Source organism: Camelina sativa, chromosome 17 (assembly GCF_000633955.1).
Source record: "Camelina sativa cultivar DH55 chromosome 17, Cs, whole genome shotgun sequence".
In the NCBI taxonomy this organism is placed as follows: Eukaryota; Viridiplantae; Streptophyta; class Magnoliopsida; order Brassicales; family Brassicaceae; genus Camelina; species Camelina sativa.
In genome coordinates, this window is record NC_025701.1 from 22,250,243 (window position 1) to 22,271,227 (window position 20,985).

Sequence of the window (20,985 nt, forward strand, 5' to 3'; positions counted from 1 at the left end):
GGCCGTTGATTTGGTTTCGTAGTAGTTGGTTTCATAGCAGCTGGAGACTTCTCAATGAAATCAACAGGATCATCTTTATCAAACTCTTTATTCAGATTCTTACTGACCCCAGCCAAACCACTGCCATCTACCTGTATAACATAGCTAAGACAATTAAAGATAATGATAACTCAACCTAAACATTCTGGAAAATCAGCCATAAAAGTAACATAATTCAGACATTACCGTAGGACTGTTGACAGAGTAGTTTTGTTGCATTTTTCCTGGAACTCCTGGTGGACCTTTTGGTGTCTCTAGTTTTGCCCGAAGGTCCGCTGGTACCAGGTCCTTTATTTTGAAATTTGAACACGCATCAAAAGTGTTTTGGCCAGTTTGCCCAACACCCATGGAAAGCACGTGCTCTTTCATCTGTTTGAGTCCACTCTCAAAAGATCCAAACCTGGTTTGTAATCTTTCATTCATCTTCAATTCTATTCTATCTCCAATCTTCTTCTCCAGATTCACAGACATATTTGCAATTTTTTTATCAAAGGTGTCAAACCTTGAGGTTAAATTAGACACCAACTCAACGAGAGTTCCAACCGACACATCTTCTCCAGCATCTTCCTCCTCACTAGCACACTGAAACAAATACACAAACTGTCGTAAACAAGCTAACGAAAGATTATGTAAAATATAAACTCACTATACACCATATCACTTACCTTTATTCCTTTCTTCTTCTTCTTCCTCTTATGTGCAGCTCCTTCACCAGATTCACCACCCTGACTGTTGGAAACCACCTTTTGGACTTTCTGCTTCTTTGCGGGAGGAGATTCAGACTCAACAATTGTTTTAGCTTTTAGCTTTTTCTTCTTATCACTCTCCTTAACATCCCAAAAACCTTTAACAAACTTATCCTCATGTATGTCTTCGATAAGGCGATCAAGTGTTGGGTCGTCTTCTTGATCTGGCCACGTATGAAATAGCTCACTTACATCATCCTTCATAACCATTTTAGTCACACGCAGCTGTGACATAAGAAATTATGAAACCCATCAGTAAGTTTTAACTCAGCCATCACTAAATAATAACTCAGCCATCACTAAATAATAACTCAGCCATCACTAAACAATAACTCAACCATTACAAAATAATAACTCAGTCATCACTAAATAATAACTCAGCCATCACTAAATCATAACTCAGCCATTACTAAACAATCACTCAACCACTAATAAACCTTACCTCACCAAGCGCTCTGATATCTTCAGCAATTACGAATTCCATCGTTGAACGTGTATGGTTTCCACCCCATTGAAGCAACGGTATGCCACCATTTTCTGTTTTTGCATTCCCAAATCGTTCTCCAAAGCATTTGACTGACTCATACTCCCAAGCCTGTAACACGGGTGTAAAACCACTAAGGGTGAACGACTTTCCGTAGGCTTCAACATCTTTATAGAATCAACAAGAGCTTCAAATGTTGACCAACCCCACGGATAAACCTTCATGGCTTCATAATCAAAAACTCTTTTCGCACTTTCAAATGGTATTCTAGAGTTATGATGCATGGCATAAAGTCCAATGGCTTGAAAACACAACATTCCCAACCATTTACAGGGCTTAGGGAACTATCCCCGGCACACTCCTGCCCTGAGTTCATCTAGCGTTGGACCTTCCCCACCAGGCACTTTCAAAAGTCTGAAGAACTCTTTGTGTTCCTCGTTAAGTTCAAACCTTTATGTAGGCATTGGGTCTATGTTTAACCCCGTGACATGAGCAAATTCATTCAGGCCAAACCTGATAGGTTGACCACCGACGATAAAACAAAGCTCCTTCTTATGTATTCTTAATTGGTTACATAGTAAGAAATGTACAACCTTACTAGACCACATGAATTCACCATCAACTAGCGTAGGAATTATTCCAATTGCTAATTGCTTCGTTTCATTCCACGCATCCTGTCCTATTGATTCCCTAATCTCAGGGAAATCTGCCATTTTGAAATTGTTATTAATTTGTTTACCATCTAGAATAGACTTCTTTTCTGGGTAAATTCTTGGGGGGTAATCTCTTGCTTGTTCTTCAGAAATAACCTTAGCCATCTAATAAATATAATTCAGCAGTAAAGCATAAAATAAATCAGCCATAACATATGACAAACTCAGACGCAAAACATATAATAACTCAGCCACAAATACATAACTCATCCGTAAAACATAAAATAACTCAGTCACCAATACAAAACTCAGCCGTAAAGCATAAAATAACTCAGCCACAACATAAAACAAACAGTAAATCAACTCAGCCACAAATACATAACTCAGCCGTAAAACATAAAATAACTCAGTCACCAATACAAAACTCAGCCGTAAAGCATAAAAAACTCAGCCACAACATAAAACAAACAATAAATCAGCCATCGAATCAAATAGATCTAACAAATCAGCCGTCATATGTAAATTAACAACGGCGACAATCAGCCGTAAAACATAAAATAACTCAGCTGCAACATAAAACAAATAGTAAATCAGCCATCTAATTGAATAGATCTAACAAATCAGTCGTCATATGTAAACGAAGACAATCAGCTGTAAACCATCGATAAAAACCCACATTCAGCTGGAAAACTCAAAAATAAAGGTTCGACACATACCGGAACTCGTAAACGAAGATGTCTATAGACGAAAAACGAACACGACAAAGAGAGAGAGAGCGACAACGAAGAAAGAAAGTGCGACGACGAAGAGAGAGAGAGAGAGAGAGCGAGCAAAGACGGCGAGAGATGACGGCGAGAGAGTGGACAAAGACAAAGTATCGCCAGCGGAATTAGGGTTCGGCGACAGAGACAACGAGAGAGAGTTTTTTTTTTGCGGTTTGTGAAAGGTTCCACTGTTCACTTTCCCTCTCATTAGATATAAATAAAAAATTGTCGATTCTGAGAAAAAAAACTGACTAGGGACGTGGAAAATCGAAAATGATGTGTATTTTAATTTGTTGATGTGTATATTTTTTTATTTTTTTACTCAAAATTCAAAAACTATATTCAAGGGGTAAATTGTAATTACACCCAAACACTATACATTTGAGCAATTTTTAAAAGATTGTTAGATATGAGTAATAAACCAAACCCATGTAGTTTTCAACTTAAATTTAACGAGAGGAAACAAATTTACATGCCAGCCCATGCCAGACCACACCATGCAGTTTGTTTGGATCAAACCCATAATTAAAAGCCTAAAAGATTTAAACACTAAAAAACAATTTTTAGGAAACTAATACAAAACAGAAGAATGGCGAAGTAATGAAAGTAAACAATTTCACACATGCTGATGAATAGATGTATGAGAATAAAAAGGTATAAAGTTATCGATAGCTACAATCAAGCCTCCATCCTTAGGCATAAAATTATCTTCTTTCATTTCTTCATAGACGCCTGAACATGTCTTCTAGTTTCAGTGTACTTAATTCTAACTTTCCCTCTCAAATGCTTTAGTTGTGGCTTTCGACTGCTCCATCTTTAAGGCTGCAGTTGTCTATATATATCCTTCTCAAGTTCTCGAGTACGAAGTCATAGCTACTGCCTTAAAGCTAACACATCTTGATGTTTCGTGTATTGATCATAAAAATTTACGAGCGCAAACAACAAAATTTTCCAGTGTACAAAATAGTTAACACTTCTGACTTCTCAATGCCTAATAACTTCATCAAAGTCATCTCTACATATTAATCAAATATGGACATCTCAAAACTCTAGTCGTCGTTGGTCTCGAAACTGTAGAAAATGTGAGAGGCAGAAATTTTTTTAAAAACATTCACAAGTCATTTCTACCAAACAGTAGAATCATGAATGTTGAAAAAAGTTTAATTTGTATCATCTAAACTTTGAAGAAAATTAAAAATGCAAGTCCCAGTGTCTTACCGTCGAACTTTTTTTTTCTTTTTACTTTTTTTTATTACAGAAGGGAAAGTTCCACATAATATGACACAAGTATGAACAAAAGCCACTTATGGTGGTGATAGCAGCCAAACAAAAACAGAGGTTTCAAAATATATGCGCGGCTAACCCGATTTCATCTTCTTGTACTGTTGTTGTTAAGTACGCGGTGAAGCCGGAATGTTTCGCCTTGGTCTCCATTCAGTGACCGCTTTTCCAAACAGCACACGGTTAATTGTCTTAGCAGTTTCTCCAGATGGGAATGCAAGTGACAGCTTTTCTGCACATCCCTCTTATTTGGATTTGTTGATAGTATCGCTGCATTCACGGCATCAGCCACTAGTTCCTTATGCGAGTCTTCTAGGAAATACCCAACCGGTGATTCCTCAGGCTTTTCATACACGAGCAAAGCAAAGCAGTCCTGAAACAATCAGCAAGAAAATTGAGTTCATAAGAGATCAACAACACAGAATCTCTCCGTTATTTGAACTAGATTTTGCTTCATAGAGATAAGGGCACAAAGTTGAAGAAGTATGTACCTCGATTATATCTTGAAACCCGGTTAACCCAACAAATTTAGCTAACTCAAGTCTGCCATACTTCACACCTTCTTCAAGTTTCCCAACCTGTTTATGCCATGTTTTTCCAAAACCAGATTTAGAGAAATAATCCCACCACCAATGTGAAAGTGACAGCAGAAGTATAATATACGGAACCAACTCAATGTGTTCTAGAGACCCTGTGAAGAGGTTCCATTCATCTTTTATCTAGGTGTTCAATTTTGCACATAGTTCTATCAACGTTATTAAAGTATTTTGCATAATAACCTGGCATCTATGTAACGACTTTTCCAGTGGGATATAGATTCTTCCACAGTAATATTTCTTTATAATACAAAAGGTGCAGGAGATTCTTTGCACTCTTTTTCTTTAGTTAAAGGTTTACAACCAAGACTGTCACAGTTTAAGCAGCTAATTTTGTATGGTACGACCAAATCCTCAAGCTTCCTACATTCCTCAAATTTCATTCTTATACGAAGAGGATCTCTCTGACAAGTATTAAAGAAATCTAACTGGATAAGGAATGCAAAGAGCATACCCGTACTAATTCAATAAAATGTTGACAGTGCAGGAGGAAACAAACCACCGATTTATCGTCCTGCAGTAAGTACGGATGGAGTGATCAATCCTGTGAAGTGGATCATCTTAGCAATATGAAACAAGCCATATGACAGGAAATCTCAGTTCACCTGTACAGTTTGGGGATACCACTCCCGGAGTTTAACCATAGCAGCATCAATCTCACCATTTCTGACAAGCTGTACCGAAGAAAGTATGTATCAGTCATTTAGTTTGGGTTTGAATAGTAAACTTAGAGAAAAACATGTCTTATATGTTAAACTGTAGCCAGTGAGATACAAGTTCAATACCTGTCTAAGAGTCTTTCTTTGTTTCAAAGCATATGACGAATCATCCTCATCAATAGCATTTCCTTGATCTATATTAATGGGCGGAACTGTAGTTTTAGTAGCAAGGTTGAAAGCATCGAGTGTCTCCTCATAACCATAGTGTAACAGGTAGGTCTTTACAAGCCTAATGTTAAAGAAAAAAAAACTTTAGATAACAGAGTGTGCAATTCAGTTAACAAAGTACATCATCTGTTATTGCTGGAAAGGACTGTACTCACCCATAACCAATGTTTGGAGGTATGGATATTTTTTCGATAGCCATTTGTTGCTTATTCCTCTCTGATACTTCATACCCCTGAATAATACAGAAAGAGGGTAGCAGCCCTAGTCAAAACTTAATTTCAAACATATATGTAATGCAGAGAGATAAGGGGAAGTCAAGACATAAAAGTTTGTGTCCTACTTCAGTATTTAAAGATTATAACTTGAGGGCTCAAGTGGTTGAGGTTTGATTACACAGGAACACTAGAGGTTAAATGTAAAATACCAAATGTGAGCGCAATGTGTATGAAGAGAACCACTGCCATAGATTCCGTAACCCCAGTACCAAGAACGGACATGAGGCATTATGTCACATCATCCCACTTTAATATAAAGCTACAAGACCTAATAACCCATCTTTTCAAGGATTATCTTTCTTACCTTAATATCGAAAGCAAATTTCTTCTTCCCAAAGTTGACTAATACCCTGCCAAAAATTAAGAACAAATGCATTGTGTAAGTACTTCTACTGAACCTATATATACAACTTTGAGGTGAAGCTATGATGAAATTGGTACTGATCATCAAAGAGAGAGTGAGAACATACTCCTCATTTTGGCTATGTACAGCTACAGTAGGGAACAGATGACCTTTTATGTCCTTGGGGATTTTCCCAACAATAGCTCCGTTTTTACTGGCATCAAAGAAGTAATCAAAAATGTTTAACAGACAAAGCGGATGCAAACAAAGAAAACCAAAGTGAAACAGGATAATGGACGGATCATAAATGCAATTCCCAGTAGTAATAGAACTTATTCAAGTAGGAAAACGCATGAAACAGTTTCTATCTTACGTGAAAAAGAACTCTTGCGTAGCGTAGTTTATACCACCGCCAACTGTATCATCTTTGGTATACTTTGGACCAAAAGGTTCACCTTTTCCCTGGCCACGATACAGAAATCCATCATCCCCATGATAGCCACAGCTGTTCACTTCCCATCTGTACAATTACGAAATAAACAAAAAAAAAAATCAGAGAGCCACATAACCTCAAACTCTATAATAAGCCATATCTTAAATGCAACAACAATCTAAAATTATGCTTTCTTGCGTAACTTCTTTCAAAGGCACTATCATCCTTTTCTCGTAATCAATAAAGAATCTAGTTTTCAAGAGCCACGAAGCAATGTACTTTGAATACAGAACGTAACTCAACAGCAAGAACACAACCTTCATCCAACCTTAACAGGATAAACCAGTAAGAAACCACAACTTAGATCCAAAAACAGTACCTTATACACAATAAATGATCAAGCTACGAACTAAAACAATGTTTCTTGAATAAGTCAAGAATCAAGTTTTCAACTAAGATTCTTCCCTAAACGACGGAACTGAACAAATTGGATTAAAAAATCCAAGGTTAAAGAAAACAATACCCAGGTTGTCTCCTCATTTTGAAGCTCTCCTTAGTAAAACCAATTGCAACTTGCCCTTTCACCCCAGAATCTTTAACAAAAATCTCAAAGTAGTAAGTGAGACACTTGACCGGAGCAGGTCTATTCGCTTGGACAACGCCAACGTCGTGGCCATGTAGATTCATATTCGTGTACTTAACCGAAAGCTTATCAGGAGAAACCACGAGAAACCCGCCTGCGCTATTGATCGTGTTCAACTCCGTCGGCGAATCTTCACCTTCGTCTTCCTTGGCATCTCGCGTAGCGGCGAGACGAACCTTATCCAAGAAGTGTAGTAAGTTTAGATCTTGACCGTTCCCGACGTTGGTTGTATCGCCACCGTTGGCGGAATTCGTCGGCGATGGTAAAGAACTCATTTAATTCCGGTTCCGATTTAGGATCACAGGGATAACCCTAAGAATTAATTTGGAGATTTGGAGCTTGAAGGTTTTTGAGTCGTATACGCTACGAACAAGACTGAATTAGAGTTTTCTTCTTCTCTGGGATTTATTAATTTGATTTTTTTTTTTTTTTACAACACCTTACAAGATTAACTCAAACGAACCAAATGCGAAGGAAAATTGTTTACAAAGATAACTACGTGCGGAACTGTTCGAACACATCGAGCCAAATTATCCGCTTAGCCATTCTGACTAAGGAAAACGAAGTAAACTCCTCTCTGTCCGCCTGGATGTCCTCCAGATAAGGTGTGAAAGCTGGCCACTCGGAAGGCGAAGACACCATCTTCACCAAGTCAGAGCAATCAGTAAGAAAAACAACGGACTGATTATCGGCTCCAATCATGCAACACATTGCCCAAAGAAGGGCTTCGACCTCCGCATGAAGCGGGGAGAGACTGCGACGAAGATTTGAAGCTCCCATGGTAGTTTCATCCCCCGTGGGCGAGACACAGAACCATCCTCTACCAGCAAACTGATCCGTCGCTTTCCATGAACCATCCACAAAACAACGAAAACTCGAGGGAAACCTGGATAACCTTGGGGCTCCGAATCCCCCAGCAGGAGCTAGACCCTGAAGAGGGTGATCCTCTACAGGCCCTGCGACCTCTGTCTGAGCTTGGAACCAATCTCTAGCCTCATCCTCCGCTAACCGCAAGATTGCTATTGGGTTGGAGTCCAAATTAGTGAAAAGTTTATCATTACGAGCTTTCCAAATATACTACAAAATCTATGGGAATCTATCCTGGAAAGGAACATCCGTAAACCGCCAGAAAAGAAAATCCATATTTGTGAAAACCGATGCCGATGGAAAAACACCCTGAACCGTCAGGAACTGCGACAGTGCCCAGACCTGTCTGGCTGGCGGGCATTCAAAAAGTGTATGGTTTATCGTCTCCTCGTCACACCCACAAAGGCCACATACTGAATCACAGTTAATTCCACGTTTCCGTAGATTAGCTGTAACCGCCACACAACCCGAAATTACTTGCCACATAAAATGACGTAGTTTAGGCGGGCATCGGATCGTCCACACGAAAGCCTGAAGAGGTACATAGTTTGGCCCGACCACCGACGGGGCAGCCGCATCCGTGGTGTTAGACCGAAGAAGGTGGTACACTGACTTGACCGTATATTTTCCTGACTTAGTAAAATGCCAACCTAGCGAGTCCGGTTTGTCGGGCAACCGCAATGGTAAGGCAGAAATCAAGGCAACATCTTCCGGTACAAAAGTAGTCGAAAGTAAAGCCATGTCCCAGGAATTTGAGTTCCTGTCAATAAAATTTTGAACAGAGAGCAAAGGGTCAGACGACAACCCCGTGCCGATAGCTGGTCTCGGGGATTGAGCAGGGATCCACGGATCATTCCACACAGAAATGGAAGCACCAGATCCTACCCGTTTAATAAGTCATTTGTTAACCAGAGAGCGAGCTGAGATAATACTTCTCCATCCATAGGATGGTGAGTAAGATCTAATCGGATCCAAGGGATCCGAATGCCTATAATACCGACCTTTAAAAACCCATGCAAAAAGTGACTCCGGGACAGAAATTAAGTGCCATAGCTGCTTGGCCAGCAAGGCGGTATTAAAATCATCCAACCCGCGAAAACCCAAACCTCCTTCTTTTTTATTAAGACATAGCTTATCCCAAGCCACCCAATGTAAATCCCGCGATTGACCAGAGGAACTCTACCAATACTTGGAAATAGCACTAGTTAATTTCCGCGTAACTGTCTTGGGCAACCAAAAGCACGACATCACAAAGGTAGGAACTGCTGTTGCTACCGACTTAATCATTACCTCCTTTCCTCCTATTGAAAGGAGGCGAGCTGGCCAACCACTAGCCCGTGATTGTAACCGATCCTGAACATAAGAAAAGATTTGCGTTTTAGCTCCACCTAGGCTTTCCGGAATTCCCAAATAAGAACCCATACCACCTATATTTGTGATCCCTAAGACCCCTTTTAACTCCTCACGGAGACCATGGTCCACAGTATGTCCAAATTGGACTGATGATTTCTGAAAATTTATTTGCTGACCTAAAGCCCGCTCATACTTCTTGAGAATCTGAAGCACAACCTCACACTGCTCCTTTGTTGTTCGACAAAAGAACAAACTGTCATCCGCAAATAAAAGATGAGTAATAGCAGGACTAGCGGTAGAAACCTTAATACCCGTAATAAGCTTCATCTGCTCCGCTTTGCGGAATTGTGCAATTAAAGCTTCCGTACAGAGAATAAAAAGATAGGGCGAAAGAGCATCCCCTGCCGTAATTCCCGACAAGGGGTAATGGAGCCATGGGCCTGATCATTTTTGTTCAATAAGTGCTCCTCTTTCGGCATTTGTTAAAGATTTCTGTATATATTTTTCATAAAACATTTCATAAAAGTATACTAATTAAGTTAGTTTCCTTTATATATTTACTAGATAAAACTCGCGTGTTAAAGCATTAAATATATTCATAATATTTTAAACTTGAGTGATAACCTATATAATTTTAAGTAATTTTTAAAAATAATTTAAACTTTACTGTTTCTATCTACAATAAAATACTATTTGACTATCATAATAAACCATATTATTAGTTATTAGTTTTTTACATACTTCATCTTAATAGATTAGAGTTAAAAAAAAAATATATCAAAAACTATTTATGCATCATATCAAATATGAATTTTAATTACAATTAAAATTGTTAAAAATTAATAAAAACTGAAAATCGACTAAACTTTTTGAAAAAGTAAAACCGTCTCATGTAAAAAAAAATAAGAATGATATATGCATAATATGTAAACATATGTTCTGACTTACATAAATAATTGATTATTTTTATATAGAAAATCTTAGCATCATAATTATTATATTTTATAATTATCTTTTTATTATTTTAAAATTTGTTAAAAACAGAAAATTTTGGTTTAAACACAAAGCAAATATTTAATTACTAGAATTGACACATGTTCGCGAGTGAGTTACAAACTTTAAAAACCAAATTTATATTATAAGATATATATATATATATATATATATATATTAATAAACATTCAATAAAATTATACTAATAAGTTATTGACTATTTTCGTAACAAAAGTTTCGAATTTTTGCGAACAATGTTTTAGTTTTGGTCGAATCTTTCTCTTAACTCAAGTCATATGTTTGTAAGCACTTTCCATATTCCTCTTGTGTTGGTAGTTATTTTTAGGGTTGTTGTGCCCAAAAAAAATGTTTCTAAGTCACCATTTTTTGAAGTTTTTTATTCAACAAATGATACTTTGCGGTGTTTATTATTCAAAATTGCAATTATAAAATTTGTTGTAGTCTTTTTAAAATATTTATATTGTTTAAATAGAAATAAGAATTTTTTTCTCTCTCTCAAAAGGGCGAAAAAGTGAGTGCTTTCTCTTTCCTCCGCCGGCGTCAATCTCGGCGTCAATCTCGGCGCCGGAACCCTCTTCCTCCTCTTTCAGGCCTTCCTCATGGGAAAGCAAAAGAAGAAGCGTCCGCCCTCGCCTACTTCGAATTCTCCCCCCATTCCGGTTCCCCCCCTCCCGAGCATTCTCTATCGTGGGTGACGGAAGAGACTCCTTCTCCCCCCTTGGCTGCCAGTTCAGCTATATCTCCGCCTCAAAACGGCCACAGGCCTCAGAATATGCCCAATCAACTGCTGAGAGGACAGACTTGGCCATTGCTACACCAAACTGCCCAGATCTGGCGCATCCCCCTGTTCCAGACCGTGAGGGTAGTCAAAAGCAGAGTACAGACTCATCCACTCCTGCACCAATCACCATAGGAGCTGAGTCGATTTCAACTCCTTCAGTGACGGCAAATCTAGAAGCGACCCACTCAGACCCGACTCTAGAACCCAACGGTAAACCCGCTATCTCATCCGACGATTCCTGGGTCAGTCTTGTGAAAGAACACTCCAGGATGCTACGGAAAAAAGGCACACCTTATATTCTTCCTTCATGGGAAGTCTGCGTTAAAATCCCAAACTCAGTAATAGAGAGTCACAGGAAGTCATGGGATTTCTTCGTGCTGGGCCAATTCTACTCAGATCCCCCATCTCAAGGTACCCTTCACAACATTATAAATGGAATCTGGAGCAAGCATTACAGAGATATCTCAATGTCAAAACTAGATGGGAATGCTTTCCTCTTTCACATACCAAATGCTTCTACCAGAAACCATGTCATTACTCAAAGACTATCGCAGATTGAAGGGCAAACTATGTTTGTAGCTAAATGGGAGCCTGAAGTTATCCCTAAGAAACCGGAGCTTTCTTCTGCACCCATCTGGCTAGAACTACGCAATGTCCCTCTGCAATTTTTCAACGAGGAAGGCCTCGAGTATGTAGCGGGGCTAGTAGGTGAGCCGAAGTTTTTACACCCCTCAACTGCAAACAAAACAAATCTTGAGGTAGCCAGAGTGTTCACCATCATTGATCCCCGAAAGCCTTTGCCCGAGGCTGTAAATGTCCAATTTGCGTCTGGCGAAATAGTGTGTGTCCTGGTATCCAGCCCATGGATGCCACCAGTATGCTCCCACTGCAAAGGTATTGGACATACTATTAAGCGTTGTTCATCAGCACCAATCACCTGTCCTGCTTGCAAGTCCACTTCGCACTCCTCTGATACCTGTCCAAGGTTAAAGGAACCAAACGCTAAGCGCAGACAACAAAAGAAGCATCCCAAACCTCAACCAAACCATGCCAATTCTTTACATGGTCAAGGAGCAAAAATGGTATATGTGAGAGTCCCTCAGCATCCAAAAAGCGATAATCCACCCTCTGTCTCAACTCATAATGGAGGGTTGAAACCACCTCCATCAAATATGTTGGAAAAGGGCGAGCATAGTGGTCTATCGGTTCAGAATAAGGTTGCTCGCACTAACTCATCCAAAGACACGAAGTCTGAAGTTGAAGCTGACTCCTCCGATACCCTCTCTTCAAATAATGGAGAAGCTTTAGACGATGAGTATGATGAGAAGTTTCAAGTTGTTCTCTCTAAGAAGAAACGTAAGGTTCAGCGAGGCAAGAGCCTCAAATCCACTTAATTTTTAATGTGTACGAACCTTTTTTGTCGGAATGTCCGCGGCTTTAATATATACAGTCATAGAAGCGGGTTTAAAAAATGGATTAGGGGAACTAAATCCCTTTTTGGTGGTCTTATAGAGACTCATGTCAAGCAGGAGAAGATGAAGAAATTTGTAAATAATCTTCTGCCTGGCTGGTGTTTTGATGAAAACTATGGCTTTTCAGATTTGGAGAAAATCTGGATCTTATGGGATCCTACTGTTCAGGTGGTGGTGTTATCAAAATCTTTGCAGATGATTACGTCTGAAGTCCTTTTACCGGAAGCAAAAGATAAAATCATTGTCTCTATAATATATGCGTCAAATGACGAGGGCCAAAGGAAGGAGCTTTGGGCTGAACTGGTCTCGAATGCAAGTTCCCAGCATATGCTAAACAAGCCATGACTTTCACTCTGCAAGTTCTAGGTGATTTCAACCAAACTCTCAACCCTGATGAGCACTCTTCGCCTGCCACTCTGAATGTTGACTGCAGAACTAGAGATTTCAGAGAATGCCTGTTGGAAGTGGATCTTGCTGACATGACTTTCAGAGGCAATATTTCACTTGGTGGAACAAGTCAAAGTCTAGACCAATTGCCAAGAAGCTAGATAGAGTTCTGGTTAACTCTCACTGGTTTACTGCCTACCCTGCGTCTTTTACAGTCTTTGGAGAACATGGCTTCTTGGATCATGCTTCCTGTGGGGTTACTCTAGACACTGGTACAATTAAAGAGAAGCGTCCTTCCTAGTTCTTCAACTTCCTTCTCCAAAACCAAGAATTTCTTCCACTTGTTGCGGACAATTGGTTCTCTTCAAATGTAGTTGGTTCAGCGATGCTAAGAGTCTCTCTCAAGCTTAAGAAACTCAAAGGCCCGATCAGGAGTTTCAGTAAGGAGAACTACTCAGGTATTGAAAAAAAAGGTCTCTAAAGCCCATGACCTCCTTCTCTCTCTGCAGAGATGAAATCTGGCAAATCCGTCCGTTTTCAATGCGATGCAAGAGCTCGAAGCAGAAGAGAAATGGCGTTTTTTGGTGAAGGCAGAGGAATCATTCCACAGGCAAAGAACCAGTATCTCTTGGTTTAAAGATGGGGACTGCAACTCTGTTTTTTTCCATAGGATGGCTGCAACCAGAAAAGCAAAGAACCACATCCATTTCCTGTATAGCTCAAAAAGTGTGAAAATAGAGTCTCAGCAAGGCATCAAAGATCATTGTGTGGCCTCCTTCATGGAGTTGTTAGGTGGAGATGATTCCTCTACTGGCATGGTCCAGAGTGACATGGAGCTTCTCTTTCCCTTTAGATGCACGCCTGCACAAAAATCTCATATGGAGAGGACTTTCTCGAGGGAGGAGGTTAAAGAAGCCTTCTTCTCCCTGCCCCGAAACAAGACTAGTGGGCCGGATGGGTACTCCGCAGAGTTCTTCACAGGTTGCTGGAATATCATCGGACCAGAAGTGACTGATGCGGTTCTTGAATTTTTCAAGTCAGGGAGACTTCTAAAACAGTGGAATGCCACTACCCTGGTGCTCGTCCCTAAAATCCCTAATTCTTCTAAAGTTTTTGACTTCAGGCCAATTTCATGTCTCAACACATTGTACAAAATCATATCCAACCTTTGAAATGGCTCCTTCCCAGTGTCATCTCTCCGTCGCAGACGGCATTCATGCCGGGTAGGATTCTTGCAGAAAATGTTCTTCTTGCTACTGAAATTGTCCAAGGCTATAATAGGACAAATATTGGAGAGCGAGCAATGATTAAGGTGGATATTAGGAAAGCTTTTGACTCGGTTAGTTGGAAGTTTATCCTTGCGGCTTTGAGAGCTTTGGACATTCCTGAGAATTTTGTAGGTTGGATCTCTGAATGCATCACAACAGCGTCCTTCTCGGTCTCCATAAATGGGAACTCGAGTGGCTACTTCACCAACACCAGAGGACTAAGGCAAGGCGACCCTATCTCTCCTTACCTATTTGTCCTTGGAATGGAGGTTATCTCAAGGCTTTTGCAGTCAAGGTTCGAACAAGGCTACATCAACTATCATCCAAAAAACATCAGGTTTGTCCATCTCTCACTTGATGTTTGCGGATGATATAATGATATTCTTTGATGGCTCTGAATCATCTCTCCATGGGATAAATGAAGCCCTTGATGACTTTACATCTTAGTCTGGACTGTGTATGAATAGAGAGAAAACTCAGCTCTTTCTCGCTGGCTTAAATCAGTTGCAATCCTCAGCTATCGAGAGACATGGTTTCCCTATAGCGTCTCTCCCTATCCGCTATCTAGGCCTCCCCTTGATGCATAGAAAGCTTAAAATCTTGGAATATCAGCCGCTTTTGGATCAACTGGCAGGTAGATTCAACAGTTGGGCAGCGAAGGCCTTATCTTATGCGGGAAGATGCCAACTCATTGCTTCAGTCATCTCTGGAACTGTTAGCTTTTGGCTTACTGCTTTCATTCTCCCTAAGGGGTGCATCAGAAGGATCGAGTCCATGTGTGCAAGGTTTTTATAGTCTGGAAGACTAGACGGATCCAAAGGTTCAAAAGTTGCTTGGGGGAACCGTCTGTTTGCCAAAGAAGGAGGGAGGTTTGGGTCTGAGACGCTTCGACAAGTGGAACATTACTCTTTGCCTTAGATTCATTTGGTTACTATTCTCGGATGCTGATTCTCTATGGGCTAAATGGCATCATTTTCACAACATAAAGGGCAGGAGATTCTGGGAAATCAAAGCTTCGACTAGAGATTCCTGGATTTGGAGAGCTATTCTCAAGTTAAGGTCTCTAGCTGAGCAGTTTGCTCGAGTTAAAGTGGGTGATGGCAGAAGAGCAAGCTTCTGGTTTGACTATTGGACACCGTTTGGGCCACTTATAAAGCATATAGGCCCTATGGGTCCCCTTCACCTTCAAATCCCATTGTCTGCAAAGGTAATTGACGCTTGTAACTTATCTGGTTGGAATGTACCTCATTGTAGATCTGATGCAGCCCTGGAGTTTCAAGCCTTCCTAACTACCATCCAGCCTCCGCCTTTGTCTGAAGCATCAGACGATTATGCCTGGGTTGTCGATCAAGTCAGAGGCAAATCCTACTCTTCCTCGCTCACATGGGAATGCCTTCGACCAAGGGACATGATTACAAACTGGCACGACGTGGTTTGGTTCCGCGGTTCTATTCCCAAGCATGCTTTCAACATGTGGTTATCTCACCTCGACAAACTCCCAACAAAGCAACGGCTCTACGTAGGCCTGGGAATTATAGAACTGATTTGTCCGAACCGAACCAAACCGAGATTTGGACAAATCGGTTCAGTTTAGATTATTTGAAATAACCGATCGGAATGATTTAATTTTGGTCGGTTAACCGAAATTTTCGGTTTGGTTCGCTGGAACCAAACGGTTAACCGATTAAATGAAACCTCTAACCTAATATTCTATCCAGCCGTCATTCTTCTCTTCTTCTTCTTCCTATTTTCTAAGCTTTATCGGTTCTTCTCTTCTTCTTCTTCCTATTTTCTTCTTTTTCTTCTGGGCAAACAAACAATTCTTACTTTTCTTATTCTTTCATTCTTCTTCTATTTCGATTCATCACCATTATCTTCTCCTCCCTCTTCGATTCATCATCATCTTCTTCTAATCTTCTTCAATCCATCACTGTTATCTTTTCTTTCTTAGATTTATCACCATAATCTTCTTCTTCTTCTTTTCGATTTGTCGTCTTTTATAATCATCATTATCATCATTTTCGCCTTTCAGATCAATGCTAGGACCTCCACCATTCAGAACTGGCCGTCGGGGTGTCGATCATTGCTTTTCAGTTGATTTTTTTTTTAAACAACTCAATTGTGAACCGAATCTCCAAACCGAAATAACTGAACCGAACCGAAATCTTAGTCGGTTCAATTCGGAACAGTTTTCAATTTTAAAATTAACCGAAAAACCGAAAAACCCGAAGTATCCGAAGTCGCAGGCCTAGCTCTATGCATGGGGTCTTCTGCAGAACTCAAACTGCCCGCTCTGCGCTTCATCGACCGAATCAAGAGATCATCTGCTCCTAACCTGCAACTTCTCGCTCACGATTTGGAAGCTAGCTCTCTCGAAGATAGACCCTACTGGGGTAACGTTCCTCTCATGGTCCGAGCTTCTCTCTTGGGTCAGAGCGTCTTCTCCGTAAGCCCCCTCGCTGCTCCGCAAACTCGTCGCTCAGGCCACCATCTACAATATATGGAGACAAAGGAACAATCTCATCCACAATGCTCAAGCAATTCCACCGGAATCTATCTTCAAGACCATTGATAAAGATATCAGGAACATCATCCATGGCAGAAGCAGCCGTAAGTGTTTCTGCATGTTAATGTAGTTCTGGTGGAAAATCGGTATATTCATACCCCAGCTAAGGGGTATGTTGAATTCATATCCCAACTATGACACTGAGCAAATCCATACATTAACTTAGATAAAATTCAAATTCGCTGTATCAACTCGAGAAATTGTGTAAAAACATACACAAGCCGTGACGGTGTTAAGCAACCGTTAGCGGCTGCTTACGTGGAAGCCACGTAATAAATGACGTCGTTTTGGATAGACGAAAGAGAGTGATTCTTTACGTCAAAACGATGTCGTTTCTATCTTCTTCTTCCTCTTTTCTTATTTTCCACGAAAGAGATATGGATTTTTTCTCATCTTCATTGGTATCATCGAGACATTTGATTAAGACCAGGTTTGTCTCTGTCTACAAAAAAGCATTTTGTTTTCTTTGGGTCTTTCGTCTTCTTGTAATTTACTGGGCTCTGTTCTTGAATCAGTCATTTGTTAGCTCTTCTTAATCGTGTTTTTGTTTCTTCCGAATTCGATCTCTATGTAATTAAAACTCCGTTAATTGCTAGTAGTGTTTTTAATCACACTCAAAGAGTTTACTTCTACTTTGTCTTGTCTTTTAGGGTTTTCTCTGATTCAGTATCAAAATTTTAGATCTTTAATCACCAATTAGTATGCTAATTGTAGAATTAACATTTCGATTTCTTTTTTCTAATTTCTTCAGAAAATGGCTACGGCTACGTCTCACCAATCAATCGTTTCATTTGCTTCACACCGGTCACCTTCTTCTTCTTCGTCCTCAATCTCTCAATGTTTATTACTAGAGCCTCTGTTGAATTTGCCAATCTCTAAAGGACTCAAGATCCATTCTTCACTGAGTTGTAATAATAATAATAACACCTCCAAAAAGAAAAACCTTTGCAAGATTGAAGCTATGGCTTCTTCTACGACTGGGACATTTGTTTCTTCTTATAACAACAACACTCTCTTGTCTCCTTCCAAGAACGTACCTGACATTTCAAGAAAAAATCAAGTAATCTTTTTTTTTTTTTTTGCTCTGCTTTTTGTGGATTCCTCAGATTGAATAAGAAAACAATTTATCTGAACAAAGTTTTTTTTGTTTTGATGTGTTTTAGATGAAGCAGCTTTGATATTGATTAGGCATGGAGAATCTTTATGGAATGAGAAGAATCTTTTTACGGGTTGTGTTGATGTGCCATTGACAGAGAAATGTGTTGAAAATAAGAAAAGAGGAAGAAGAAGATAGAAACGACGTCGTTTCGACGTAAAGAACCACTCTCTTTTGTCTATCCAAAACAACGTCGTTTATTACGTGGCTTCCACGTAAGCAGCCGCTAACGGTTGTTTAACACCGTCACGGCTTGTATATGTTTTTACACAATTTCTCGAGTTGATGCAGCAAATTTGAATTTTATCTAAGTTAATGTATGGATTTGCTCAGTGTCATAGTTGGGGTATGAATTCAACATACCCGGTATGAATATACCGATTTTCCTAGTTCTGGTTAACATGATTTAATGGCCCGTAATTTCCCAAATTTGATCTCCTTGTTTTATTCTTTTTGCCAAGGAATCAAAAGCCATAGGCTTTATTGTAAAAGTCAAACCTTTTATTAACTATTCTAATGATATTCACAGTTTAGCAAAAAAATATATATATAATTGCATTTTATGTAAAACATATCTTACGGTGTTTATTATTCAAGATTTCATAAATGTAAGATAGAAAAATCGTATGTACAGAGTATTGTGTACCACAACAAAGCAACGGTGGAGTCTATTATGGGAAAGTGAAAATGCAGAAATAACAGAGAAAATTAAACCAAATAAAGCAAAGGACAAGAATTGTCTCTTTAACGAAAAACACGCGATGGAAACCACCAACATGGATGGGTTGTCTCAATATGCATGATATCTTCATCTATATAGTGACCAAACAGATTGTTCATTACTTTCTTTTTGCATTATAAGGAGGAAGGGAGTGATCGAAACCAGCCACACGGGAGGAGATTCCATCACGAGAGAGATGTCATTTTCCTCCCCGTGGAAGGTCTAATAATCACACATCTCCCTAAGTCTCGTCTTTTCAGGTAATTACAGAAATTATATCTTCAATGGTTTTTATTAGTTGAATTTTGGATGATAATGGGAGTTCATATTTCTCTTGAATTCAGTTTGTGATTTCTTGTTTTTTTTTTTTTTTTTTGCTTAAAAATCAAAAGGAATCAAACCATATGTTATATTACCATCTCACTAAGGTTGAAATCAAATCACATGTGAGCATCCACTACAAATTTTTGGAATCATTTCCTCTTTTGCTCATTTTTTCAAACCAATGGTTTTATCAATTATTGTTATAATTAATGAATCTGCTATTAAAACACTCTTTGATTGGTTTCTCTTAAACATGTTTTGCGCAGTCCTTCTAGGTTTTGAAGAATGGAAGATTTAAACAGGTTGTCAAACACGAGAAATTTTGGATTCATTGGAAGACAATCACGAGTTCCCCAAAAAAACATGGGAAAAAGTATTTCTCCACTGTATAATATGCACCACAGTGCTTCTTTAGATGATCTTCTCACAGAGGAACAACCAGCTTGGCTCGATGAGCTCTTAAGTGAGCCAACGTCACCTAAGATTAACAAAGGTCATAGACGTTCAGCTAGTGACACAGCTGCTTACTTGCACTCAGCTATAATGCCTTTTAAGGAAGATGAGCTTATGAAAAGTCATGTTGCTGGTCCTTCTTGGCAATTTCAGAACTATGATTTGTGGCAGACTACCACAAATGGAACCAATTTCCAGACACAATCATACGGAGCTATTAATAGATCAAGTACCCCAAATTCAAAATCCATTGAGAAACATGTAGGAAAAATGAAAGAGGGAACTTCCACAAAACCAGATGGTTCTGGATCAAAGACTGACTCTAAACGTATCAAACAGTAAGTGCCCTTATTTTATATGCATGTGTATACCTTAACCAATATATGCAACTTTTCACCTTCCACAATTTTGTCTATCTCAAAATTCAATTATAATGCAGTCAAAATGCTCATAGAGCACGTCTAAGAAGGCTGGAATACATTTCAGATCTCGAAAGGACCATCCAAGTACTACAAGTAAGATTTGAATATACATGTATTTTTAAAGTTCTTTAATAATATCAAGAGCCCCCTAATGTTAAGTATTAATTAGATATATTATACATTTTGGGATATTTTTCAATATATAGGTTGAAGGATGTGAAATGTCATCTGCCATTCACTACTTGGATCAACAGTTAATCATGCTTAGCATGGAAAATAGAGCTTTAAAACAACGTATGGATAGTTTAGCAGAAATCCAAAAGCTTAAACATGGTAATTTAACCTTTAACCACACTAGTAAAGTATATCAAAATGCATCTAAATTTTTCATTTGAAATTATAATTTGCAATGGTACAGTGGAGCAACAATTTCTTGAGAGAGAGATAAGGAATTTACAGTGTCGACGACAACAACAACCACTACAGAACCAAAAACAAGTGCAACCGATACAACAAAACCGACACAAGAAATATCAACCACATGTCACTCAAGAACCCGAATCCCAGTTTGCAGCCTTGGCAATATGATTTTTTTTTTAGGAATATATGGATCCATTACATACCAGTCTAAAATTCACATTAATTATGCTTTGTAAGAGCTCTTCTTGCTCTTCTCTTAATGTCGATACACTATAGGTAAAACCCCTTGATGTTTGTAGTCTTGGATGAATTCCTGAAAAAATCATAATTATGTATGTCAAAATGTGGTGCTCACATTTTTCTATATTGTATTTCTCTATTTATGACATGTTAGAGAATCTATTGTCAAAAAAAAAAAAAAAACGTATTCCGTGAAATTCTTTTTGTTAGAGAATCTATTTATATTTTCCGTCGACAATTTTTTCTTTTTCTGACATTTCAAAAAGAAGAATTTCTTCTTTTTTTTTTTCCTTCAAATTTTCCATTAAAATTAAATTACAAAGTCAGATTTAATTTTTTATATATTTGGTTACAAATTCAGATTAAAATTAAATTACAAAGTCAAATTTTCTATATA

The 20,985-nt window shown here is 38.9% G+C and overlaps 3 protein-coding genes and 1 long non-coding RNA gene across 4 annotated transcripts; 2 read left to right on the forward strand and 2 right to left on the reverse strand.

The window, feature by feature from the left end:
- Window positions 3,885–7,532, reverse strand: LOC104757853 (ran-binding protein 10). The gene is made up of 10 exons (XM_010480640.2): window positions 7,025–7,532; window positions 6,442–6,588; window positions 6,196–6,282; window positions 6,030–6,075; window positions 5,606–5,682; window positions 5,349–5,511; window positions 5,169–5,237; window positions 5,018–5,077; window positions 4,459–4,545; window positions 3,885–4,340 (listed from the first exon to the last, which is right to left on the reverse strand). Exons 1-10 carry the CDS (start codon window positions 7,417–7,419, stop codon window positions 4,056–4,058), a joined length of 1,416 nt encoding a protein of 471 aa, XP_010478942.1. The 5' UTR covers window positions 7,420–7,532; the 3' UTR covers window positions 3,885–4,055.
- Window positions 9,191–9,691, reverse strand: LOC104759722. Its single transcript, XM_010482618.1, has one exon. It carries the CDS (start codon window positions 9,689–9,691, stop codon window positions 9,191–9,193), a length of 501 nt encoding a protein of 166 aa, XP_010480920.1.
- LOC104757854 lies at window positions 17,218–18,319 on the forward strand. Its single transcript, XR_762541.2, has 3 exons — window positions 17,218–17,282; window positions 17,604–17,912; window positions 18,016–18,319. It is a non-coding gene; the product is annotated as an uncharacterized LOC104757854 (long non-coding RNA).
- On the forward strand, window positions 18,853–20,754 carry LOC104757855 (basic leucine zipper 19-like). Its single transcript, XM_010480641.2, has 5 exons — window positions 18,853–18,989; window positions 19,320–19,844; window positions 19,946–20,021; window positions 20,135–20,261; window positions 20,347–20,754. The coding sequence occupies exons 2-5, from the start codon at window positions 19,339–19,341 to the stop codon at window positions 20,514–20,516; spliced, it is 879 nt and encodes a 292-aa protein (XP_010478943.1). The 5' UTR covers window positions 18,853–18,989; window positions 19,320–19,338; the 3' UTR covers window positions 20,517–20,754.

What these genes read in the sequence shown, in the direction of transcription:
- LOC104757853 (XM_010480640.2), bottom strand. Translation starts at nt 7,419, where the DNA reads ATGAGTTCTTTACCATCGCCGACGAATTCCGCCAACGGTGGCGATACA. An exon ending in CCTCCAAACATTGGTTATGG is followed by an intron (nt 5,512 to 5,605) that starts GTGAGTACAGTC and finishes CTTTAACATTAG; the next exon opens with GCTTGTAAAGACCTACCTGT. An exon ending in GGTTTCAAGATATAATCGAG is followed by an intron (nt 4,341 to 4,458) that starts GTACATACTTCT and finishes TGATTGTTTCAG; the next exon opens with GACTGCTTTGCTTTGCTCGT.
- LOC104759722 (XM_010482618.1), bottom strand. Translation starts at nt 9,691, where the DNA reads ATGAAGCTTATTACGGGTATTAAGGTTTCTACCGCTAGTCCTGCTATT.
- LOC104757855 (XM_010480641.2), top strand. Translation starts at nt 19,339, where the DNA reads ATGGAAGATTTAAACAGGTTGTCAAACACGAGAAATTTTGGATTCATT. An exon ending in GGACCATCCAAGTACTACAA is followed by an intron (nt 20,022 to 20,134) that starts GTAAGATTTGAA and finishes TTCAATATATAG; the next exon opens with GTTGAAGGATGTGAAATGTC. An exon ending in AATCCAAAAGCTTAAACATG is followed by an intron (nt 20,262 to 20,346) that starts GTAATTTAACCT and finishes GCAATGGTACAG; the next exon opens with TGGAGCAACAATTTCTTGAG.